A 21472-nucleotide genomic window follows, 5' to 3' on the forward strand; every position below is an offset into this window, starting at 1 on the left:
TATTTCTGAGCTATCTATCTTATCCACTAGAGTAAGTCCAACTATCCTATTTCGATAACCCATCCAAACACTGCTCTACTGCAGACTGTCTGACTGTCTGGATTTACAATTTAACCTTTTTCATAGCCTCTGTGTGTGGTCTTCACCTCAAGCTCAACACTTTTAAAGCACAACAAGGATATGTTGTTATCCCTTTTTCTTGGTCCCCATGAACATAACCATTACTTCCAGTCTTTAATCTGGATACAGATAGGATCATTCTGGATATCTGTATATCCAACTTCTGTTCAGGTTTTGCCTATTTCTGCATAGCATCTCTAAGAACTTTCCTACCTACCACCCTCAAGTTTAGTTCTTGACCATGTCATTGTTACTTATATCATAACGTAACGATATTGCTCTCTTTGGTCTTTGCAAGAATCAGTCTTTCCCTATTAATATTTATTCAGTAGACTCCTGCAAAGATTGTCATCTTTTGCCTACAACCTTGATCTTGTCACCTTTTTCTTACTCCTCCAGGTAAATCTCTTCAAAATACTTTGCAACTGTTCACTTCTCTACTTGTTCTCACTCATACAGTATTGGAAGGACAAGCCCTTTTCTTAATCGGACCTAATATCAGTTTGCATCTTTCACTTCGCTTTTCAAGCAAGCACTTTAATGATTTGCTTCCACTCCATTATCCATGAAAATTCAAAAAGTTGCTCCATCATCCTTGAAACCCTCCTATGAAATAGTACCTACAAAAATTGGAAAACGGTTAGACTGCTCTTGCACCACAACTCATCTATCATGCTAACGAAAATTATCCCTGCTCACAGCAGAAGCAAGGTTTATGGTTTAATTACCTTCTCCCTGGTAATCAAACCATAGACTGTCTTGGACACAAACTGCCTTTTTGCTCTGTGTTCATACAAAGCCTGTCACAGTGTTTCAACATTTCTGTAAAACAAAATAAAACAAAACACATCAATCTAGGTTTTCCTGTCTAAAAGTTGCTTTTTATAGCTGGACAATAAAGTTACTTGGTTCCCTTGTTCCTTGTTCTGAGATTACTTGTATAGCAGATTTTTTAAAAATTCAAATGGAAAAAAATACAGTTATATAACTTCAAAAATAACAGTCCTGACATTCACACATAAGATACAGCTACCAAATTTTTGGAATGTATCAAAAAATGCTGCATGTCAATACAACAGTTGCAGAATAAAGTTACCCATTTTGTATGCGACTGCATACAGTACCACAGTGCACTGGATTTTTTAAAAGACTGGAAAATATCTTATGTAAAAATGTTTTAAATTAAAAAAAAATGGCACTGGTGTTTCTGAATTTGCTTTTCTTCCCACCCCTCCTCACTGCCAATACCTTAAAAATCAATGTTTGTTCACAGTGCACAAAATGGATGATTCTCACATTCGAATTCAGACTGATAGGGTTTAATAAAAAATCCTATTTCAAAATGCAAGACAGCACCGGCACTTGCAGCACAACCATATGGGCAGGATCAGTGAATTAAAACTTTATAAAAGTGGATGTTGAGTAGAAAATTAAAGGAAAAGAAGATGACTCCTTGACTTATGAAAATAGTCTATCCATGAAAAAGGGGAGGACAATCAAAAAAAAAAAAAAAAAGGGAAAACAAAGAATGTGAAGTGAACCTTAAGGACTGCCAGGTCCAGAAGGACTGAATGGGAGAAAGCAGAAAGAACACCAGAGGGGATGTAATTTGCAGATGTTTACATTGCAAGGGCAAAAGGGAACATAATAATCATGGAAGATCTTAAATTGCCACATCAAACCCATCTATCTCAGCAAATTAAGACGTTTCAGAGAGACACCCAACTTAATTTAAATATATTCACTGTTTGAGAAACTACCATTTCCCATAGAAAGATGTTCTAATATATTATCATTCTCTCTGTCAAAACTGTTTTTTTCTTCTAGACTAAATTTGCCTAGCTTCAATTTCCACATCTTTTAGGTACTTGCAAGCTAGATGAAAGAGCGATCTTCTATTACAGACTTTTTCTCCCACAGGAGACTCATAATCTACTCATTTCTCATTTCATATCATAATCAAGTCATTTCTTCAGCAAGTAACGTAAACAGAGCTCTTTTTAACTTATACACTTCCTGACCCTGATTCATTCTTCTGCCTCTGCCCTGAATCCTTTTCACTTTCAACATCCGTGGTTAGTCCACCTCATTAATGCCATAAACAAAGATATCACTATGTAAATTGCTTTGTCAAAATTTTGAGTTTGTTCCAACTTTCTTATATCTGTGCCTGGCAATTGCACAGGACCTGTGAAGGAGGCAGCTTGCTGAAAGTGTATAAAATGTGCTTGATGGCTGCCTATCAATGCGCAGCAAATACAGAAGAGGAAGGGTGAACACGGGTACAATGTTAATAACATCAATCAAGAAACAAAACGTAAGGATTGGCTAAAAAAGATGGGTATGTATATAAGTATAGGAATAATAATAATAATAAAAGAGCTTAAATTCTAACATCTCACAGACATTTTCCTTAAAAACCTGGGAAACAAAGACATAACCTTTATAATATCAATGGTCTCTACCTAGTCTTTCTGTCCTGTCCACTCCTAGTACAAGAGGAATAGTTTTACCAACAGCATATTTTTAAAGCAAAGAGAAGACCATCAAAACATATAGCCAAAAATTTGACAAAACACAGCCAAGAATTATCAAAAATGATTCTAGGATATTGTTTTAGATAGCACCTCACTTTTCCTGTTCTTCTAAAAGTGCAGAAATTTCTTAAAAAATCTTTTTCCTTTTGCCTCTTCATGTATTATAAAGAAAGGCACAACTACAGTGTCATTTTAAACAGATTGCCATTTCATTAAATCAACGCAAGTGGGTGAAATAACGCGCTAATAAGAAAAACTTAGGAATTGGTAAAAGTCAGCTGGTATGGCCAAACAGTAATGTAGGTTGTTAGAAACATTCCTCCAAAAGAAGTCGCACCCAAATGTAGAAAGGATCAAAAACTTAGTTAAAATTATATTAAATTAAATATAAAAATAATATTACATGGTCAAAAATGAGAGTACTCCTTCTTTTGTACCAGCTCTTCCTGCCAGCACTTCAGGAGAGTCTGCAGGGCCAGCTGATAATCAGGGTACAGAATGAGCACTCTCAGAGGATAACACCATTTCAGAGAGGTTAAATGAATTCTTTGCATCAGTGTTCACAGTAGAAGAAATTGAAGATAATTTCACCACAAAACCTGTTTTTGAAGGATGATGTCTTCTGTAAAAGGAAGTCCTGCTTTATCAACCTTTCAGAGTTCTTCAAAGGGGTCAACAAGTGTTTACATAAGGGTGATGTGGGGAACACTGACTACCTCGGATGCCAAAAGGCTTTTGGCAAAATCCCTCACCAACAGCATTTAAGGAGAGTGGACAGCCACGGGATAAGACTCCTGGCCTGGATAAATAATTGAACAAAAGATAGGAAACAGGGTAGGAGTAAACGGTCAGTTCTCACAATGGAGGGAGATAATCAGTAGAGTCCCCAAGGGACCTGTTCTATTTAACATGTTTACAAGTGATGAGCACTGAGGTGGCAAAGTTTGCTCCTGCTATAAGGTTATTCAAGATAACGAGGAAAAAAGCAGGCTGAAGAAGTGCAGGGGGATGAAACTGAGTTATTGTAAAATGAAATTACAGAGAAAATTCAGCATTGATAAATGCAAATTGCAAGAGGGGAAAAATAATTCTGGCTTCATGTATAAAAGGAAGGTCTCTGAACCGATCATCACCACTCAGGAGAAAGCTCTTGATGTTATGACAGACAGTGCCATGAAAACATCGGTTCAACGGCAGTCAAAAAAGCAAATCACTGTGAGGCATTTTTAGAAGAGAAATGGAAAACATAATTATTCCACTGCATGTATCTATCGTTTGCACTCGCTTTGAATATTGTATGGAATCCTGCTCTCCCTCATCTCGAAAGGAGTATGTTGAAATTGGAAAAGGTATAGAGAAGTGGAGTGGAAACAAGTAGGATTTCTTTTATTAAAGACAATGGAAGTTGTTATACTATCAGTTAGAGTGAGGAAACTTAGAAAGCTGGTAGATTTGAAGATCACTGCAGAAAGATAAAATACTCACACGTTGGCAGCTATGGAGAAAAAAACAATTAATGTAAGAAGTGGAATCAGGACTATGTAGCTTAGTGATTTGTCACTAAATGTCCTGTGGTCTTTAGGAAGACACGCCTTTTTTTTTTAGATGACAACCTGTATGTTAATCTTTAAGGAGTGAGAATTGTCATTTTGGTCACTTCATTATACATTTTTAATACAAATTCTATTGCTGACTATAATACAGACAAAGAGTAAGCGACAACTATTACTAAACAAATCAAACGGTGCCTTGTGCAATAAGCATTTCTCTTGCTGTCTGTATGTAGTATGTGCTCACTCCCACCGCTGTTTAAAACGTAAACCTTCTGGGGCAGCTCTTAGCAAAACAGTAGACTTCTCTATGTCTAAAACTCATAGGTCCCATAACAGTAATACGCACACAAATTTTGTTCTTAAATGATTCAGGGAAGCTGATGGAAGAACTAAGTCCCTGGTAGATATGACAAACAGTCTGTTATCCTTTAGAAAATATTATAAATCTTTCTCTTTGACAAAGCTTTTCCATTATGAGACTTATAATAAAACAATCCTTCAAATTCTATTACCGCAAGTCCCATTTCAGGGAGTTTTCCACATAAAAAAAGAGGAAAAGAGCAGACTTTGTTATCGATAATTTAATCATTACTGGATATGCTCAAAACAATAACAGGATGCACGTCAACAGCTGATGGTATAAAGATTGCTGTCAGTGTAATTTATGTGCCAAGTTATGAGGCAAATTTAAAGTGATTCACGGGTAATTTGTGAATGGGGAAAATACTAACATCATCAAACCCATATACAGCATTTGCCTTACTATAGCAAGTCATTATTAGTAACGGGGTCATTACTATACATATTTCCAATAAGCAAGAAATTCTGTATATACCACTAGAAGCTAAAAATAATCATACAACTGCACAGTCGCTGCTGAAGTAAACTGTTTACTAAATATCTGTTATTGTAACACATAATATGACAAACTGCCAGTTTGGCTTACACTGCTGTACTTTTAAACAATAATCAAGAGTCAGCAGAGAGCTAGATATGTGCTCATTTATTACATTTTGTATAAATCTAAATAAATAAATGTATGGCAGGTTGTCCTAATCTAACTTCTCTTGGCTGATACAGGACTGCTTCTTTTTGTTCCATACATGTTTTGGCATATTTTCCAAATCTAGAGATAAATGGCTGGAACATGACAGACTGAGTCTCATACCTCAAAATTGGACTCCCTGTGCAGTAATTATTTTTGAATTAGTCATTTGAATATATATATATTTTTAAATTATACAGAATGCTCAGAACAAATCTGTGAATGACTTAAAATGTAGCAGTAAAAATCAAATTAAATATTTATTACAAGGAAAGTGCCCTATGTTTTGAGATAGTACTTCAGTTTGTAAATTATTTTATTTATGCAAATAAATCCCCAAATGTTATTGCACTTGATAAGTTAAACACTTGACATTTTTATTCCCTAAAATGCAACATTTTATGAAGTCTAGATATGTTTATTAATTAGTGATTATTAACACCCAGTAAACAACATCGTGTCTTGTAAAAACACAATCTTTCTTCACAGCATGAAGCTGAAATCTATTATTCACTGATTCCATATGCTGAAATACACTCAAATGATCACAAATGACCTTAAGCATTAGATAAATGTAAATGAGGATAGGGTGGAAAATGTGCTTTTGATTGATATCTAAAAGACCAGGTTTGAAACCTTGACAAGGGATGAAGTCTGAAATCCTGTGCAAAGTACATCCTGGAAAAGCTACTGAAAAGCTAAACAAGCTGAGATTCCGCCTAGCTGCACCGCACAGGGTAGCCTCCCCTTAGCCCAGCTGAGGATTTGAGGTTGCTCACAAGTGTTCAGCACTCAAAAAGTAAAAGACTATCCCACGGGCCTGTATGGCCTTTGTCTACTTGCCGAGCAATTATTGGGATGTGCTGAAATATATCTGTACTTCTAAGATGTATGCATACATAACATAATGAAGGTAGATATTTTTCTAACTTCAAGTGCTCATTTACAGAACTTGACTATTACACAGAATGGTTGCATAACCATAGGATAAATGATTTGAATGAACTAAAACTGTATGAGTTTTACCCTCTATATTAATACAATTATTCTGCTATAACAGCTGGCCTTTTTTCAGCTTTACTATTGTCACTTTGAGAAGGACCGAGAGCCCTTATTCTGGAATAAGAAGCATTAAAGAAAAAAAAGGAAAAGATTTGGACACACAATTGAAGGGCACTATTTGCTCTTAGGTAGCTACCTCTAAGCATGTTCTAACTCATAACCCCACACCATAAATACAAAGTACTATAAAATAATTTACTTTTTAATTACTACCAAAGATGAACATGCATCAGATTCTCAGCTGCTTCCAAACTGAGACAACAAAGCAGATAGAGACGGAGAAAAAATACAGGGTACACCCTGAGCTCCAGAATGTGGTCAACGACAGTAATAAAGGGCCTAGCACTTGGTGTCTAGCTCCCACATTGCCCATTTGCCTTTGCAGCAACGTCACACGATGCCAATCAAGAGAACGGGATGGCCAAAATACTCAGTCAAAGAGCTTGACAACTTCTGCCTCAGGGGTAAAGGCATTTGCTGCTACCTTAGGCTTACTTAAAAATGAACTCCATCAGTGATGTAGGTGTAATCATTCCACGCATCCTGTTCAGCCCAACGGGCAATGCTGCTTCTCAAGAAGCCAAATTTCAACTATGCAATGAGCAGCAGCATGAAAAGACATGCTGTATATTAAAAAAAAAAGAAAGAAAAGAAAAAGGACCATTATGTCACCAAATTAATCACACTGTACTTGCTAGGTTAAAAAAAATAATAAATTTCATTAAAACATATTTTAATACTTTCAAATTTCTCTTTTCCATTCCTTACACTGCAATACATCTTCTTACGGTGTATATATCTGTGCCCTTATCAATCATTTAGGTCACACTTCTGCATACATTTCCCACTTACATTAAATAAACAATTACATGCAAGAATTGATAAGCTACTTTAGCAGAATCTTACCAACTCGATACTTTTTGCGCTTTAAATACTCCTGCATTTTGGTTTCTTGTGATGATGTCACTTACATCTGTAGCATACTTGTTAAGGATTATCTAAAAAATTACAGCAGTAATGAAAAATAATCAAGAATATTTTTTCCATTGTTAATACCTTCAGAGTGTCTTTTATCTGTTTGGTTTGCTTTAATCTGTACTAATAGTCAGTCTTTTCAGAAGCAGAGATTCTACAGTGCTACTCTGGCACATCAGCCATAAATCTAGCCAGCAACTTGCTATTGTTGCCTACCTCTATTGACTGTTCTTTTCATTAATGCTTCCATTTAAGGAAGGGGGAGGGAGCTGCAAAAGGTTTCCCATATCTTACGTACATTTAAAGGCAACTATCTTTTACAAACATATGAATTAGAAGGATGCAGAATAGGAATTTGTCAGGATGGTCAGTTAATGAGCAGCTTGGTTTGCGCTGCTTTTGACTGTGCCCCTAGATCCCAGAGCGGAGGTTTCAGAGGCTGCAGGGTTTTGAGTTCTGCCCTGGCCATGGCACACGCACTTTTGCTCTCGGCTCTGACTGTCAGAATACAATCCAACACACAACAGGAGCACTTTCACCTGTAGCCAGGAGAGTTTTTAGTTTGCTTGTTTTCTTGAGAATGGTTTGGAGTCCTCTCTGCCATAACAGATGTGTAGAAAGCAAAAAACACAGTCCCATTAGGCACTGCAACAGCATTGCCTTTGTCCTGTGTCTCAGCCTCTTCCAATTTTAAAGATCAGGCCCCAAATTTGGGTCAGGCAGACCCAAAACAAGGATTGCAAATGAAGTTACCTATGTCTGAAAAGTTAACCTCTACAACCAATCATTTGTGGTTACTGAGAAGCCTTTGGAAAGACAAGGTGTAGCGAGTCTCTCTGTGAGACCTGAATGACAAAAAACTTGAATCCATAAGTATCCACAAAAATTCACTCTCAAGTATATGAATAATTATATCGATAAGTGTGGATGCTGCAGCCCGTACTACCACTACAACTATTACTATAATATCGACAACAGAAAAGGGATGTTTCCTCTAAATTAAATCCTCATTCTGATCACAGTTCTAAAATCAGAAAGAGATTCAGACACAAATGTGTTACACTAGTAGCACTGAGTCATACAGGCACAGTTTTGAAAAGTAAGTCAATGACTGCTCCTTTTTTTTTAAGGTACAGGAAATTTGCTGATAATTAACAGCAGGTTGGCCTCCCAAAACTTAAATTCTTCTTTACAGATGCTCTTATGAGAAAATTGAATAGTGTAATGTTAGGCTCATTTAAAAATGACTAACATATCTTTTTATTTGCTTTGATGAAATCATATAATTAGCCTTCCTAACACTGTTGACAATTTAAGAAATTCTTTTAGGAAAAACTCTATCCAAACAATGTGAAAGAAAAGACAATTTGTTTTTCATTAAGCCAAAAATTACAAATTCAATGAGATAAAACTGGTTGAAACCAATCTCTGTTCTTTAGACATACTTCTAAATTGTTGCCACAATATGCAACAGAAGGCAATAAGTAATGGCACATACTTCTGAAGCAAGAAGAAGGCATAAATAACTCCATGAACAAAGTATGCTATTTTTTAGTAGAGGCAGAAGCAACGCTGTTGATAAATTAGTTACAATACCTCAATTGTATAACCGAGAAAAACTACTAATAATTGTAGTAAACCTGTTAATACTACCTTTTCTAAATAATTTATAAGTCCATGTCTTCAGAGATTCAGGCTCAACATGACCTTTCTAACCTAAATTTCTTAGGACTGTTGAAAGATCCATACGCTATATTTTAATGGCCATTACAGTGCACAGCAACGATGTTTTGTATTATTGATGCTATCTGATAGTAGTTCAAATCTCTACTGCATGGTGTGAAACAGAGCTAAGGCAGAAGGTCCGTAGTATCTCTGAACCAGAAGAAAATTTTTACAAAACAAATGAAACTGTTCCTTGGATTTGGACATGATGAGCTGAGTTTAGACCCTTCCAGCATTTTGGAGAAATAGAATTTGGTATTCTAGGTAGGATCTATCATAGAAATGACCTAACTGGAAAATTTGTATCTGAATACATATCACCCAAAATTTCAAAGGGAATCAAATCTGATGACTTTGCCTTTCTATGTATCTCTAATATTCACCTGAAATGCACAGTCTATTTTTAATATTATCTTTTTTAAACAATCATGACAGAATTTAGATCAAGCACACAAACTCAATAGGAAAGTTTTGAAAGGGGATGAAAAAGCAAGAAAAACTGTATGTCATAATTTGCAACAGGGATGGTCTGTAAAACAATTAAAATCTACCTATGATAAGTAAAAAGAGTGAGTTAGAATGAAGACTTTTAAATGGATTAGTAACTTACATCATAACATCCAGTTAAGAGTCTCCATAAAAAGTCTCCTGAATAAGATCATTGATTAATATATAACAAAGCTATACATTTAAAGTGGTTAAAATTGCAATAATGATTTGAAATTAACATATTCGTTATTTTTAACTTGCCATATTTCAATAACATATCTCTATATAGCTGCTCACAACATACATAGTAAATACTGAATGTGGCAGTATGAAAAGGAGAATAATGAATACCGTCAAAAATTAAAAGAAAAATCAAATCCTCAAAAGCTTAAGACTTCACAAAGCATAGCTGTTAGTTACGCTCACTGAATAGTGATAACAACAACAAAAACAACAATAATTATGATGATGATGATGATACAAAGGCAGATTCTCAGATGCAATGCACTATTGCCAGGTCGATTTTCAATTACATTTCACTGATGTATTCATTTGTTTCTTAATGTGCTCATCTTGCCCATTAAGAATAATTAGCAGGCTTGCTTGGTGATTTCCTGGCTTCTGACAGTGATTTTTTTTCCTTTTTGTTGACAACCACTTTTACTTTTTGGAAAGTAATTTTTGGATATTATAGTATGACTGGCATGTAATTTAAGCTTCCTAAAAAAATTTAAAGGGAGGATGTAAACAGTAATTTTTAAACAAGATTATTTTAATCTATAATACCTACATAAAAAAGAATAATGCTAGGCATTAACTATTCCCGAAGAGCAGAATTTAGACAACAAAACAGTATTTTACCCCACATTAATTTAATTTGGCATGCTAAACAATTAAAAAATACCATCAACAATAACAAAAGTTAGTAGGAATATATCACTTGTAGCCTGTGGCATTTGGGATGAGATACTATCTCCAACTAAACTAACAAAATCTTCCTGATTTCTGAGAGCCTGGTGTGGCTGAAACAGATCTAAATTTAGTGTAAACTTCTAAGCAGTTAGTGACTACAGTAAAGCATGCAAAGGAAAATCACCGTATGACAGATCATAAAATTACTAGTGAAGTCCATAAAACATAAAATGCAACATAAATTTTATTATGTGCTCTTTTAGGAATACATTCCACCTACACTGTAAAGTTCTTAGTCTGCTGCACTTTGGCACCCTGCTAATATTAAGCCCATTGTAAAATCCAGCACAATAAAAGCACTTTGAATGCTGAGCCTTCAGAGCACCAAATGTTAAAAAAAGAAAAATAAATTCTTGTTAGAGCCTTCCACCAATCACTTCTCTAAAAGGGATTCACTGAGTGAATACAGATGAAGACTTCTTGTAAGATTTTTAGAAATAAAAGAAATTTCTAAAGATATTGTAAAAACTAAGGTGTATTAATTAGATTATTAGGAGTATCTTTTTCAGGAATAATAGCGCTTTAAGTTGTTTAGTTCCAAAGGTTGAACAAAGATTGATTTTTAGCACTCACCAATTCTCCTATCTGTGCAAGATAGATAAATTTGATAAAAGTTCAGGTATGTTTATGGAATCTCCTATGCAAGATATTTGCTGACCTGATGATTACTAAGCTCACCTGAAGCTTTCTGTGGGTAAAATGACCTTCTGCTAAAGAAACTTGCTTTTGTCAAACATCAGTTTGTTTTGTTGCTAGTTTGGAAACGCTTTTCCTCCCCCACATTTTTTATCTTCCTAAAAGCATGTGAGAAAAATTGGAAGAGGAGATGCTGTATAAAACTACACAGAATAATGAATACCTCCTCCTCAGCCCATGAACAGACTCAACCAGAATTTAGCAAAATAAAATTCCTTGGAACACAATTAAGAACCTGCTTTTTCAAGAATGAGGAGACTTTTATGAGGTTTCTTTCAAGTTTAAAATGATTTGAGTTGTGATTGGCTGTTTTTCTCCACGAAATCGTTAAAGTGTTGTAAGCAATTATAGTTGGCTGAGTTACCTCCGAGAACGTCTTTTTAAAGCTAATAGCTAAAATGCACTGACACGTTTCCTGTTCTAACTGTTACAAAACAGGTATTTTTTTTCCAATCTGCTACATAGTTTAACTTATTTTTTCATTAAGTACTCATTATGCTAGCTTCCAAATACACACAAATCTTAAACGTAAATAATTTTGATGATGCCGTGGCCAAAACCTGAACACTACTCTGCCTTAAAATGCAAATGGCAAGATTACCAAGGAACAAAAGCAAACAGATATCTTCCATTTTTTCCTCTCCATTTCTAAGGCCTATTAGCATTCACTATATATATCTGTTCTTATTCTGTGCTGATATTTAATGCAGCCGCAAATTATGCTCACTCATTCTCTCGCTTAGCCAAAGTACAGTTCAATTTTCTGAACTATGTGTTCATATTAGTATAGCATAATAGCAATTTATTCTAATATAATCATATAAGAAATATAATAAAATACTGCCTTTAAGAGACAGAGTAGCTTTACAACGTTACATCAAGAGAAATAACAGTAAAATGATAATTGATTAAGCAGGGTAAATGGATAATTTGCAGGCAGTTACAACTTAGCAGCAATAATGAAACTACGCATTTTAAAATACACTAGAAAAGCTATGACAATATACAAATACTGTGTACATTTTAAGATGCTAGTATCCGCAAGCAAAAAAAAATCTAGTTTCTCCTGAAAAAAAGAATATATGTCAAAGAGAAACTAATGATTTGATTCCCTGCTATACCCCCTGTAACATGCAGCATGGACACAAGGAATCTTTCAGCACTGAACCATAAGACAAATATTTACTGCTGTACTCGCTCTGTATCAACAAGCACATTTTTAATTTAGGAAGAAAATGTGGAATTTATTACATGGGAAATTGCAGCTTTGTTTAAGATATTCACCATCTACCTTTTAATTACTTATGTGGGGACTTTTTCTTAATATACCCCATGCTGCCTGTCTTTATATCGATTGTTACACAGCCAGTAAAAAGGAATGAGCACAACAAACCAGTTTTCTATCTGAATAAGGATACTTTTGATGGCCTTTTCATTTCCATCAGTTAACAGAACTTCTTTGACATCTGCAGAAATAGCAACCTGAAAAAAAGAGCACAGCAAACAATGAGCAAATATGCTTGTCTGTGTGGAAGTGAAGACAGGAGTGACAAGCCTTCAGTATCATGCTTCCTCACCTATTTCTCTGTAACAATCTTCAATCTTTTTTCATTTTATGTCTGCATTATTTTAATCATTCAATCAAATCAGTCAATACTTTTATCATTCCATTTGCGGGAGCCTCTATCTTGCTATCATTCTGTTCCGTAATTGCATTGTGACAGCGGATGATGGTATTCTGAGAGGCTTTCATTTGCGGGCTTCTGTTTATCTAGTAGAGCCATCATACAAGGCTGTCACTCTGCCTTTCAGCTTGCTTCTGTCTGACTGCCTGATGCCCTTCATATAACTTTGCATTGCAGGCAGATGGCTTTGTAAGGGTAATTTTTTTGTGAGCTTTGACATGCTCGCACATTGGGCTGTAACCTCGACACATTGTATAAGAGCGACAGGTTTGTCAAATGCCAATCAGTGTAACAATATGCTTTTATTTGTAGAGACATAAAAACTTGTCTAATGCACTGCACTGCTACATAATATCTCCTGAATACATGACTCAGAACCCAGAGAATGGTGAACGACTCTCCTGAATGGCCAATCTAATTCAAAAGAATCTAATTACCGAGAGCTCTGGATCATGTTTGTTGGTGTAATAATGCAGGCAAAACATTAGCAGCTATATCATGGTGCTCCAACTGTGATTCGCCAGGCTATTCCTGTATCTTAGCAAATGGGACTATAATCTGAAAAAAAAAAATGCTTCAGCCATGGCAATGAAAGACAGACCGTACGTGGCCTGGAATGTCACAACAAGAGATATTGACTACACTGAGGTAAAATGTTTCTGCTCATCGAGGCAACCATAAAATCAATATGATACGAAAGCAAGTCAATCTAGAAGGTCTCTCAAGACTCTGCAGCTTGACCGCAGCTGAGGCTGTTGACAGTTCTCTGACCCAGCAGTTGGAGGCACTGGAACATTTTTCCTTTTGTTTCTTCCTCTGAATGGGATTGGAATTGAGAAAAGACCTACCATGAGCCCAGCCAAGCATGTCATGCCACCCCCTAGCTCACACACAGCAAGGTCCCTGAAAGAGAGAAAGGAAATGGTAGAACCCATACAAATTAGATGAAAATGGTCAGAGAGACATATATGTTACAAGAACAAATTGCCATCTGCAGTGAGAACTGAGCTACCAGGAAGTTGTAGAGACATGACTAGGCTACCTCATGTCGTTTTGCGTTTTAAAAATAATTATGAAATAGAAAAGTCACAAAGCAGGCAAATCAGTGGGGGTTCCCTCATTAGTGTTCAGTGCAACATTACCACCGCTGAGCTGAAAAATCTGAGAAGGTTCCCTTTTTTCCCTTGTCAATGGCTCTGTCTTTTAGAACTAAACTAGCTAGAGTAGCGAAAGATAATTGTTAGGAAAGGATAACAATGTTAATCCACATTCATTCTTTCAAAAACAGTTAGGGAAGTAAATGGAGAAAATAATATTATTTATATATCTCTCTATATAGTTATGCCTAAAAGCCTTTTTATATTAAAAAAGACAAGTTTTAAAACAAGCTGCGCAGCTCAAAACAATTACACATGAAGAAATTTGATCCTTCAATTAGCACTTAAAACCGCGAGTGACCTACAAATAATTCTGTTATGAACGACGATGGGAAAAGCGTTCAGCTAAGCCACGGAGAACCACAAAAAGTTAGCGTCGGGAGCCTAAACCGAGCCGCAGCTTAGGCTCAAATACGTGGTTTAGCAGGTTACTTTTAACTTTTTCCATGCTGCACAGCCACCAAGACGTGCATGCGAAGTGCAGCAGGACAGAGCTGCCCGCGCGCGGGGGAAGTCGGATCTCCAGAGCCGTGGCCGGCCCGGAGGGAGGAGGGAAGCATGGGGCTGCACTCAGTGCATGGCGCTATAGGAACAACCCGAACAAGCTGCTTTACAGCTAAGCCCACGACAACCGTTAGGGCTGGCCCCATTTTAACAGCAAGGGGAATTTCAGCTGAATGGGTTTTGGGGGGCACCAACAGGCACCGACATTTCAAAATCTATTTTTATGTAGAAATAGTACTTCCCTACAAGCTCTCTGCTTATATTCAGGAATAATATCGAGGATGCCATGTCAATATCAGAATACAGATGCTGAGAGTATGTTTACTGAGGCCCCTGGACTGGGCTGCCTTACCGTATATTAATGATCAGGCTCTGAATGTTGTAGATTTGTCTTTCTTAGACTTGGCAAATTTTATTTGCAAAAAGTCTTTTTGTTTTTTTCAGTGGAACAGAAAACAAGATGGACAGAGTTTGGAGGAGCAAACCCAGCCTAAAACCCATCAAGAACTGAAAACAAAATGAGGAGAATTTGCAGTGTGTGGTTCAATTCTAATGCTTATAGTTTTTTCTTACACAGGTTCTGATTTTTCTAATAACGTGTTTTTTTTATAAATATGTATTTTTTTTGTATAAATATGTATATGTACAAACACACAGAGGATTATAAATGTAACATTTATAATGCACTTAACTCCTTACAGGAGTCATGCTTATTACAATAAATACAATAAAACACCCAATGAGGGTGTTTTAAGGCATTTTCAACCAAATCTGTGTATACATGATACATGGGCATACATGCATACATACACATACAGGGACAAGGGGCAAGTAGGAGGCACTACATGTGGCTAGGGGGCAGAGTGCTATAGAGACACTGCTATAGCAGCAAGGTGGCACTGCACAGTACCCACCTAAACTCAGCGAAGCAGCAGCAGCTGCAAGAAGAGCTGTGTTAGCTGCCTCCTCTTTTGGGTTGGCTTCAGCCTCAGTTAGACTGAGGCTTTGTATAACAGGCTCCTCATATTTGGTAGAAGGGCCGGGCTGTACAGATTGGAGCAGATTGTTCTTCCGTATTCTCACAACACAATGTGTAGATGGAAGGAGGGATTTTGTGTACTCCAAGCTGGTTTACTAGGTGTTAGCCTAGTATCCTTGCCCCAAATGTAATTTACGCCTGCAAATGCACCGTTGTTATGGTTCTTCTTTAGACTCTTTCACGCTCCAGGACAATGAAACTTCAAGGATTTCCAAGTGCAGGGCTCTGTATACCCAAGAGGGGAGAAAGGATGCAGGCTGGGTTTTATTTTTAAGCATTCCTATTGGATGCTGGAAATCTATATTCTACAATTTTAGAAAAAGTGGGAAAAAAAACCCCACAAAAATATGGAAAAGAGCAGGATGCCTCAAAAATGCTTCCCAGAACTTAAATACAGGTGCAAATTCCTCCATCAATATATACAATAATTATGTGCTTTATCAGGTAATATTTTGCTTGCTTTTGCAATGGATGTCAGTTTAAAGAACATCTTTTATTTTTCCTGACCTTCACAATCAGTACTGATCGATTGGAGCTTCACTTTTGTTTCCCAAAAAATCAAAGTGAAATAAAACGCCTTGAGTGGAAATCAAAAGTCTTTGACATATAGCAGAAAGCTTGCTGTGCAATATTAGTACCCAAAGGCAGCTCAGAATTCTTTGTTAAGAACAACATGCTTTCACCTTGAACATTTTAAATTTAATCTGAAGACTTAAATCATAGCAATCTTTAGCATGCAGATACAATAAAACTAACAGATTAGAAAATATCTTTTTATGTTTAACTCTGTACCTGAACATTTCATTGTGCTTTAGGCAGTAGTAAGCCAGCACTTCTTCAGACGGCCAGAGACCTGTAAAACAAAAATATTTGCCTTCTTAGAACAATGCCTTTCTGAAGTAATATTTAAATATGTATTATCATTTTCAGACCTCTATAAAATATTTCATTTTTAAATTTACCACAATATCACAGAATAAAGAAAAGAATCAGATTTTTAGTGATAGATTTCTTATCCTCAGCATTGGAACTAGATATTTCTCAAACTTCACTCTGACTAATGGTCATGTCTACCTGTACATTATATATAAATGTATACACGGGCATGTATATATGCATATATATCTGCACATACCCACCATATTGTCAAGATTTTAAAAGTTAAATACAATCTAATCGAAACTTCCAACATATGGGCATTTACATGAACATCAGACTGTCAAGGTTCATCTTGACCAGTATCCTGTCTCTCAGTGGGGACAAGATCCCCTTACTTTTGCGATTTGTTGCCTTCTAAGGTCAGTTTATTTCTTCACAGTTCCTTTTTATTTAGCCTCTTTTCTCAGGGAAGGCTCTCAAGTTTTCCCAGGATCTCTCCCTAAGAAACACCAATCCTTAGCACATGCTGAGGAAGAGTATGTGGTTAGGGTCATAAAATAGTATGATTTCTAGTTGTGTCTCCAGTCCTTCTCAGGAACTTTTGAGCCACTAGTGATAAATTTGTGTTTAATAGATACCAAGGGATTTTTCTAATTGTACTTAGATAACATTGCAGTATCTCTAACGTCCTTGTGGCAGCACGCTCCAGAGTTTGTGTGTTGTATAAAGATCATCTGATGCCCTCTAGTTTTCATATGAGAAGAGACAGGAAGCAGTCTTTATTTTCCTATTCCATACTATTCATGACTTTATAAACTCCTGTCATAAATCTTATACTGATCTTTGTCTTACTTAAGAGTCATTGATGCAAAACCATCCTTTCAATGACATTCTCTCCTGAAACTCACTGTCACTTTAGAGCAATTTCCCACATAACATTAAGGACCTATCTGAAGCCACATGGCCAATGCAGATGGCAGTTCAGAACTAAAGTGGCTTGTAGAGTCTCCTACAGGCATCTTCCTTTCTCTATTGCCTTAAAGAGAGCTTGGAAAAACAAATTGGTATTCAGAAACTTGAGTTAAGCTCTCAAAGTTATGGGAGGATGAATCAAAGGCATTTGCAGTCCAATTACATTTGTATGAGTTTTCTTACCACCACCCCCCCCCCCCCAAAAAAAAAAAAAAAAAAAAAAAAAAAAAAAAAAAACTTGTTTATCCGCAGGTGAAAAACAGGGTTAGCTTCCCCTTTAACACATAGCATTATGAATTACTATGACAGAAATCTGATTTAATACTATAAGCTGTAGATACTTTCATATTTTGAGTAAACTTAAGACATACAAGAACATCCTTCAGATATATATGGACAGGTAAATTGAATTCCATGAAGCTTATTATCCATATGTATCCTTTAGACCATTGACAACAAGAAGAACCAATTGTTTCTTCTCTATGCATGGATGGATGGATGGATGGATGGATGGAAGGAAGGAAGGAAGGAAGGAAGGAAGGAAGGAAGGAAGGAAGGAAGGAAGGAAGGAAGGAAGGCAGGCATTTAATAGAAGTTTGAGAGAAAAAAAAATGGTAATCCTTAAATATATAATTCCTCTGTCCATCCAATTCCTACTCTGAATTACCCAGTCATTGTTATAGATGATGAAAATTTATGAATGCAGAATCTGCATGTAGATCCAGCATTTGGCCAAAATTCTGCATATAGCTTGTCTATTGCATAGACCTCAAAGGTAAAAAAAATTAGAGCTCTGATTCCTATACACACACCAAAAGCACTAAAACAATATTATTATTTGTCCAGTCCATTACAGCTTAGGTTGATAGGCTTTTTGTAGATCTGGTATTTTACTCAGACTTGCTAAGGGTTAAAATAAAATATTCACACACGATTACCCATTCTTCAGTGAAACATACACCAAGAATTGTACAGGATTTTCCATCTCCCTTTTGAGCATTTCAATGCTTTTGAGCATTGAAATATGCTAGAATGACAGACTTTGCAATAAATATAATAACTGTTTAAATATTTTAGTGTATGATATAAAGAATGTTTCAGTTTGCAGTGACTGGTGTATACTCAAGTAATAAAAGTGTTTTCTAATAGTTATGAAGGCATGGCCAATTTAATACCACTTATAATACTTCACATCTCATATTACCACCACCATCCCCAAAACAACTATATCCTTTCACAGCAAACTTTTAGCCTGAGTGAATTTTTAAAATACTTGTCAATTGTAGCAAAATCCTTCAACGTCTGAGTTTTCAGTACCCTCAGTCAAATGTCGTTCGCTTCTCTACGGTTATTACTGAAAGGGCACTTTGAAGGAGTCACTGAATCTTTTATGAGGGGTCACTGTTCTTTCCCCTGCTTCCATTACAATGTTGATACCAGCTGAAACTTCAGGTGTATGAGATAGCTCTTTGCTGAGAGAAAGGCAAAGCGCCTTTGGAAGGACAAAGTCCTTCTTTAAGCAGATGCTAGTGATGGATGTGCCTCTCCTCCCCCCTCTCCTTGCCCATAGGAAAGAAAGCATCACCTCAGCAATGATATAAGCAGCTGGCAGCTAAAGAAGCAGGAGTCAGAAGGTCTCCCGTGAACACAGCTCTGAAGTGTGGAAGCACACAGTGCTTCTAGCTAAGCCAAGAAGCCAGAGGCAAGAATACCTGTGTTAATTTTAGTAAAAGGAAAAGCCTCTCTTGCTTGAACAGGTAGGTAAGCCTCTTTGCTTTCAAAACAGGGATAAGCTTAAAGATCCACGTGGAGGAGTTTGCCTCCTTCCCCTTCATTCTGACCTACATTTAGCAACACAATGACCTACATTTTCAAGTTGCAAGTATAAGATAGTTCTGCTTCTGCTAGAAAATAATCGGCTGCAATACAGAAATGCAGCAATTCCTGTAAGTTAACAAACAGCACTAAGTTTTGAAAAGCTTCATTCATTTCCTGCAAACATATGCATAAAAGGATTATTTCCTGTGAAAACACTTAAAATAATTCTTTCATATTTAAGATAAAATTATTCTCATTTTGAATCATGATTTTTTTTTTTACAAATACATAACATTGGATGGGTACCTATTTGCATGTGCAATTACTTCCACAGAATGGTCGATTATTCACACATGTATAGGCAAAAGGATATCAAAAGGCTGCAAAATGGCATTCGTACTTAAAAGGCTATAAGTATACTACAAGTATACTTACACTTGCCCTAGACAAAAGGGCTAAAAGTATGGCTGTGAAAGGATACAGCCAAACTGGAGTTCCATTTTGCAAAAATAAATAATTTGAGGCTTTTACTGAAGATTTTAGAAATCTTTATCACCTTGACATCTAGTACATGACAAATGAGGATTGCCAGAAAATATTGGAGTGTTTATTAAAACAAATAAAAAATGGAGTTGTGTTGGAGTTTTAAAGCATGCCTCAAGAAGGCCTGTAATTTGGAAGTGGAAGAAGTGGCAGAGATGAGATGCACACCGAGCAATGCCTTCCAGAATTTCAGCTGTCTGCACATATCCTTCCACCATTAGGATGGAGCAGGAGATCCACAGTCCCTAGGAATGTATCACTCACTAACCCAATTGCAAATGTGCCATAAAACCAGCGGTACCCACCTCTATACATCTTCATAATACTTATTACAGTGGTTGCAGTAGAAAAACATTGCAACTAAAAAGTACAGATCTGGATGGAGAAATGCTACCTATACAGACACATATACATACACGAAATTCATATAGCATTTGGAAAGCACTTGCCACCATATTGCAGCATCTTACCACACTAATAGAGTCATCAGATCAAGGACTCAAAGACATCACGAAGTACTACTGCCCAGATGTTACACGTCAGGAATTGGAACCATATTAAGCTACTTCAACTCACAGAAAAAAATTATGGGGAGACCAGGAGTAAAATCTTTGTGACTCTAACTCCCAGAGGTATGATTTAATGAAAGAAACAAAGGAAAAGCTTTCCCTATAGAGGGGAACTCTAAAAAAGATCACAAAAATTATAAGAATAAATAAATAAAGTTGTTTTTATTACTCCCATAGCACTCGCCTAAGGAAAATGTCAGGACTTCTGTTTCAAGCATGGCACAGCAGCTCTTTAGAGCAACTTTAAACGCCTTTGGACTGAGTTATGTATAGCCAGTTGTCTGAGGATGCCTTCTTTTAACCATGATATGCAGCATCACTATTCCAAAGTATCACAAAACCTGTGTTATTTCCACTCTATTAGAGTCTACTACTACCTTAAAATAGTTGAATCCTATATGAGATTTGAAAAGCCAAAGATTTTACCCAGCTGAATATATTCATAAAGGTCTTCTTTTCCATTATATCCTGCTTGTGGCCTACATGAAGTCAACTTATGTGCTTTAATCCCAAGAGGGTGTAACATATTACAAGTGCCATGGACAAGGCGATCAGTAATCTCTCAAAAGAGCACAGAATACAGCTGCTTACAGGAGGTCTTAAAGTGAGCGAGCAGGTCAGAATGAAGGTTTAGCAGTAGATCAATTTGGAGAAAATTTCAAAATGAGGCTCTATCTAACCAATTCTTGGAGACCTTCTGTCTACAGAGCACTAAAATTCACTTCTGAGTGATAGAAACATGAAATCATGAATAGCATAAGGAGGACTCAGTGGATGTATAGCATATTTACAACTTGCTCCAGACATACAAGGCATTGTTCTAAATTGGGGAATTTGCTTGAGTAAAATCTACATGTAATTTATTATACTGCTCTAGTTAGGTAGTTTGCATGGAGATAGATCTCAAAAAATAGTTCTGGCTGTGAATCTTCTAAAAACTCCATACTTTGAGCCTCTTTTCGATTTCATTTTATTATCAAGCTCAGTACAGACAAGAGGAAAAAAATTCTTTTCTTCCACTTGTTCATACAGCACATAAAAATGCAACATAGATGAAAGTAATCATTAATCCAGGTTGCCTAAGATGGCACCTAAAGTGGAATGAATCTGGAAAGCACAAATGTACGTAACA

At 36.3% G+C, this 21472-nt stretch overlaps 1 protein-coding gene across 1 annotated transcript in view; it reads right to left on the reverse strand.

Annotated features, from left to right (window-relative positions):
* The window catches only part of CAMKMT (calmodulin-lysine N-methyltransferase), a 193663-nt gene that overhangs the window by 22997 nt on the left and 149194 nt on the right, over positions 1-21472 (reverse strand). Inside the window, exons 4-7 of the mRNA XM_088527419.1 lie at positions 16352-16412; positions 13708-13762; positions 12593-12656; positions 7224-7290 (exon numbers count right to left, since the gene is read on the reverse strand). Coding sequence (XP_088383545.1) covers positions 7224-7290; positions 12593-12656; positions 13708-13762; positions 16352-16412 — 247 coding nt within the window. The remainder of the gene's footprint in view (positions 1-7223; positions 7291-12592; positions 12657-13707; positions 13763-16351; positions 16413-21472) is intronic.

This window comes from Tinamus guttatus, unplaced genomic scaffold (genome assembly GCF_059628265.1).
Source record: "Tinamus guttatus ecotype Peru unplaced genomic scaffold, ASM5962826v1 Tinamus_guttatus_pri_ptg000286l, whole genome shotgun sequence".
In the NCBI taxonomy this organism is placed as follows: domain Eukaryota; kingdom Metazoa; phylum Chordata; class Aves; order Tinamiformes; family Tinamidae; genus Tinamus; species Tinamus guttatus.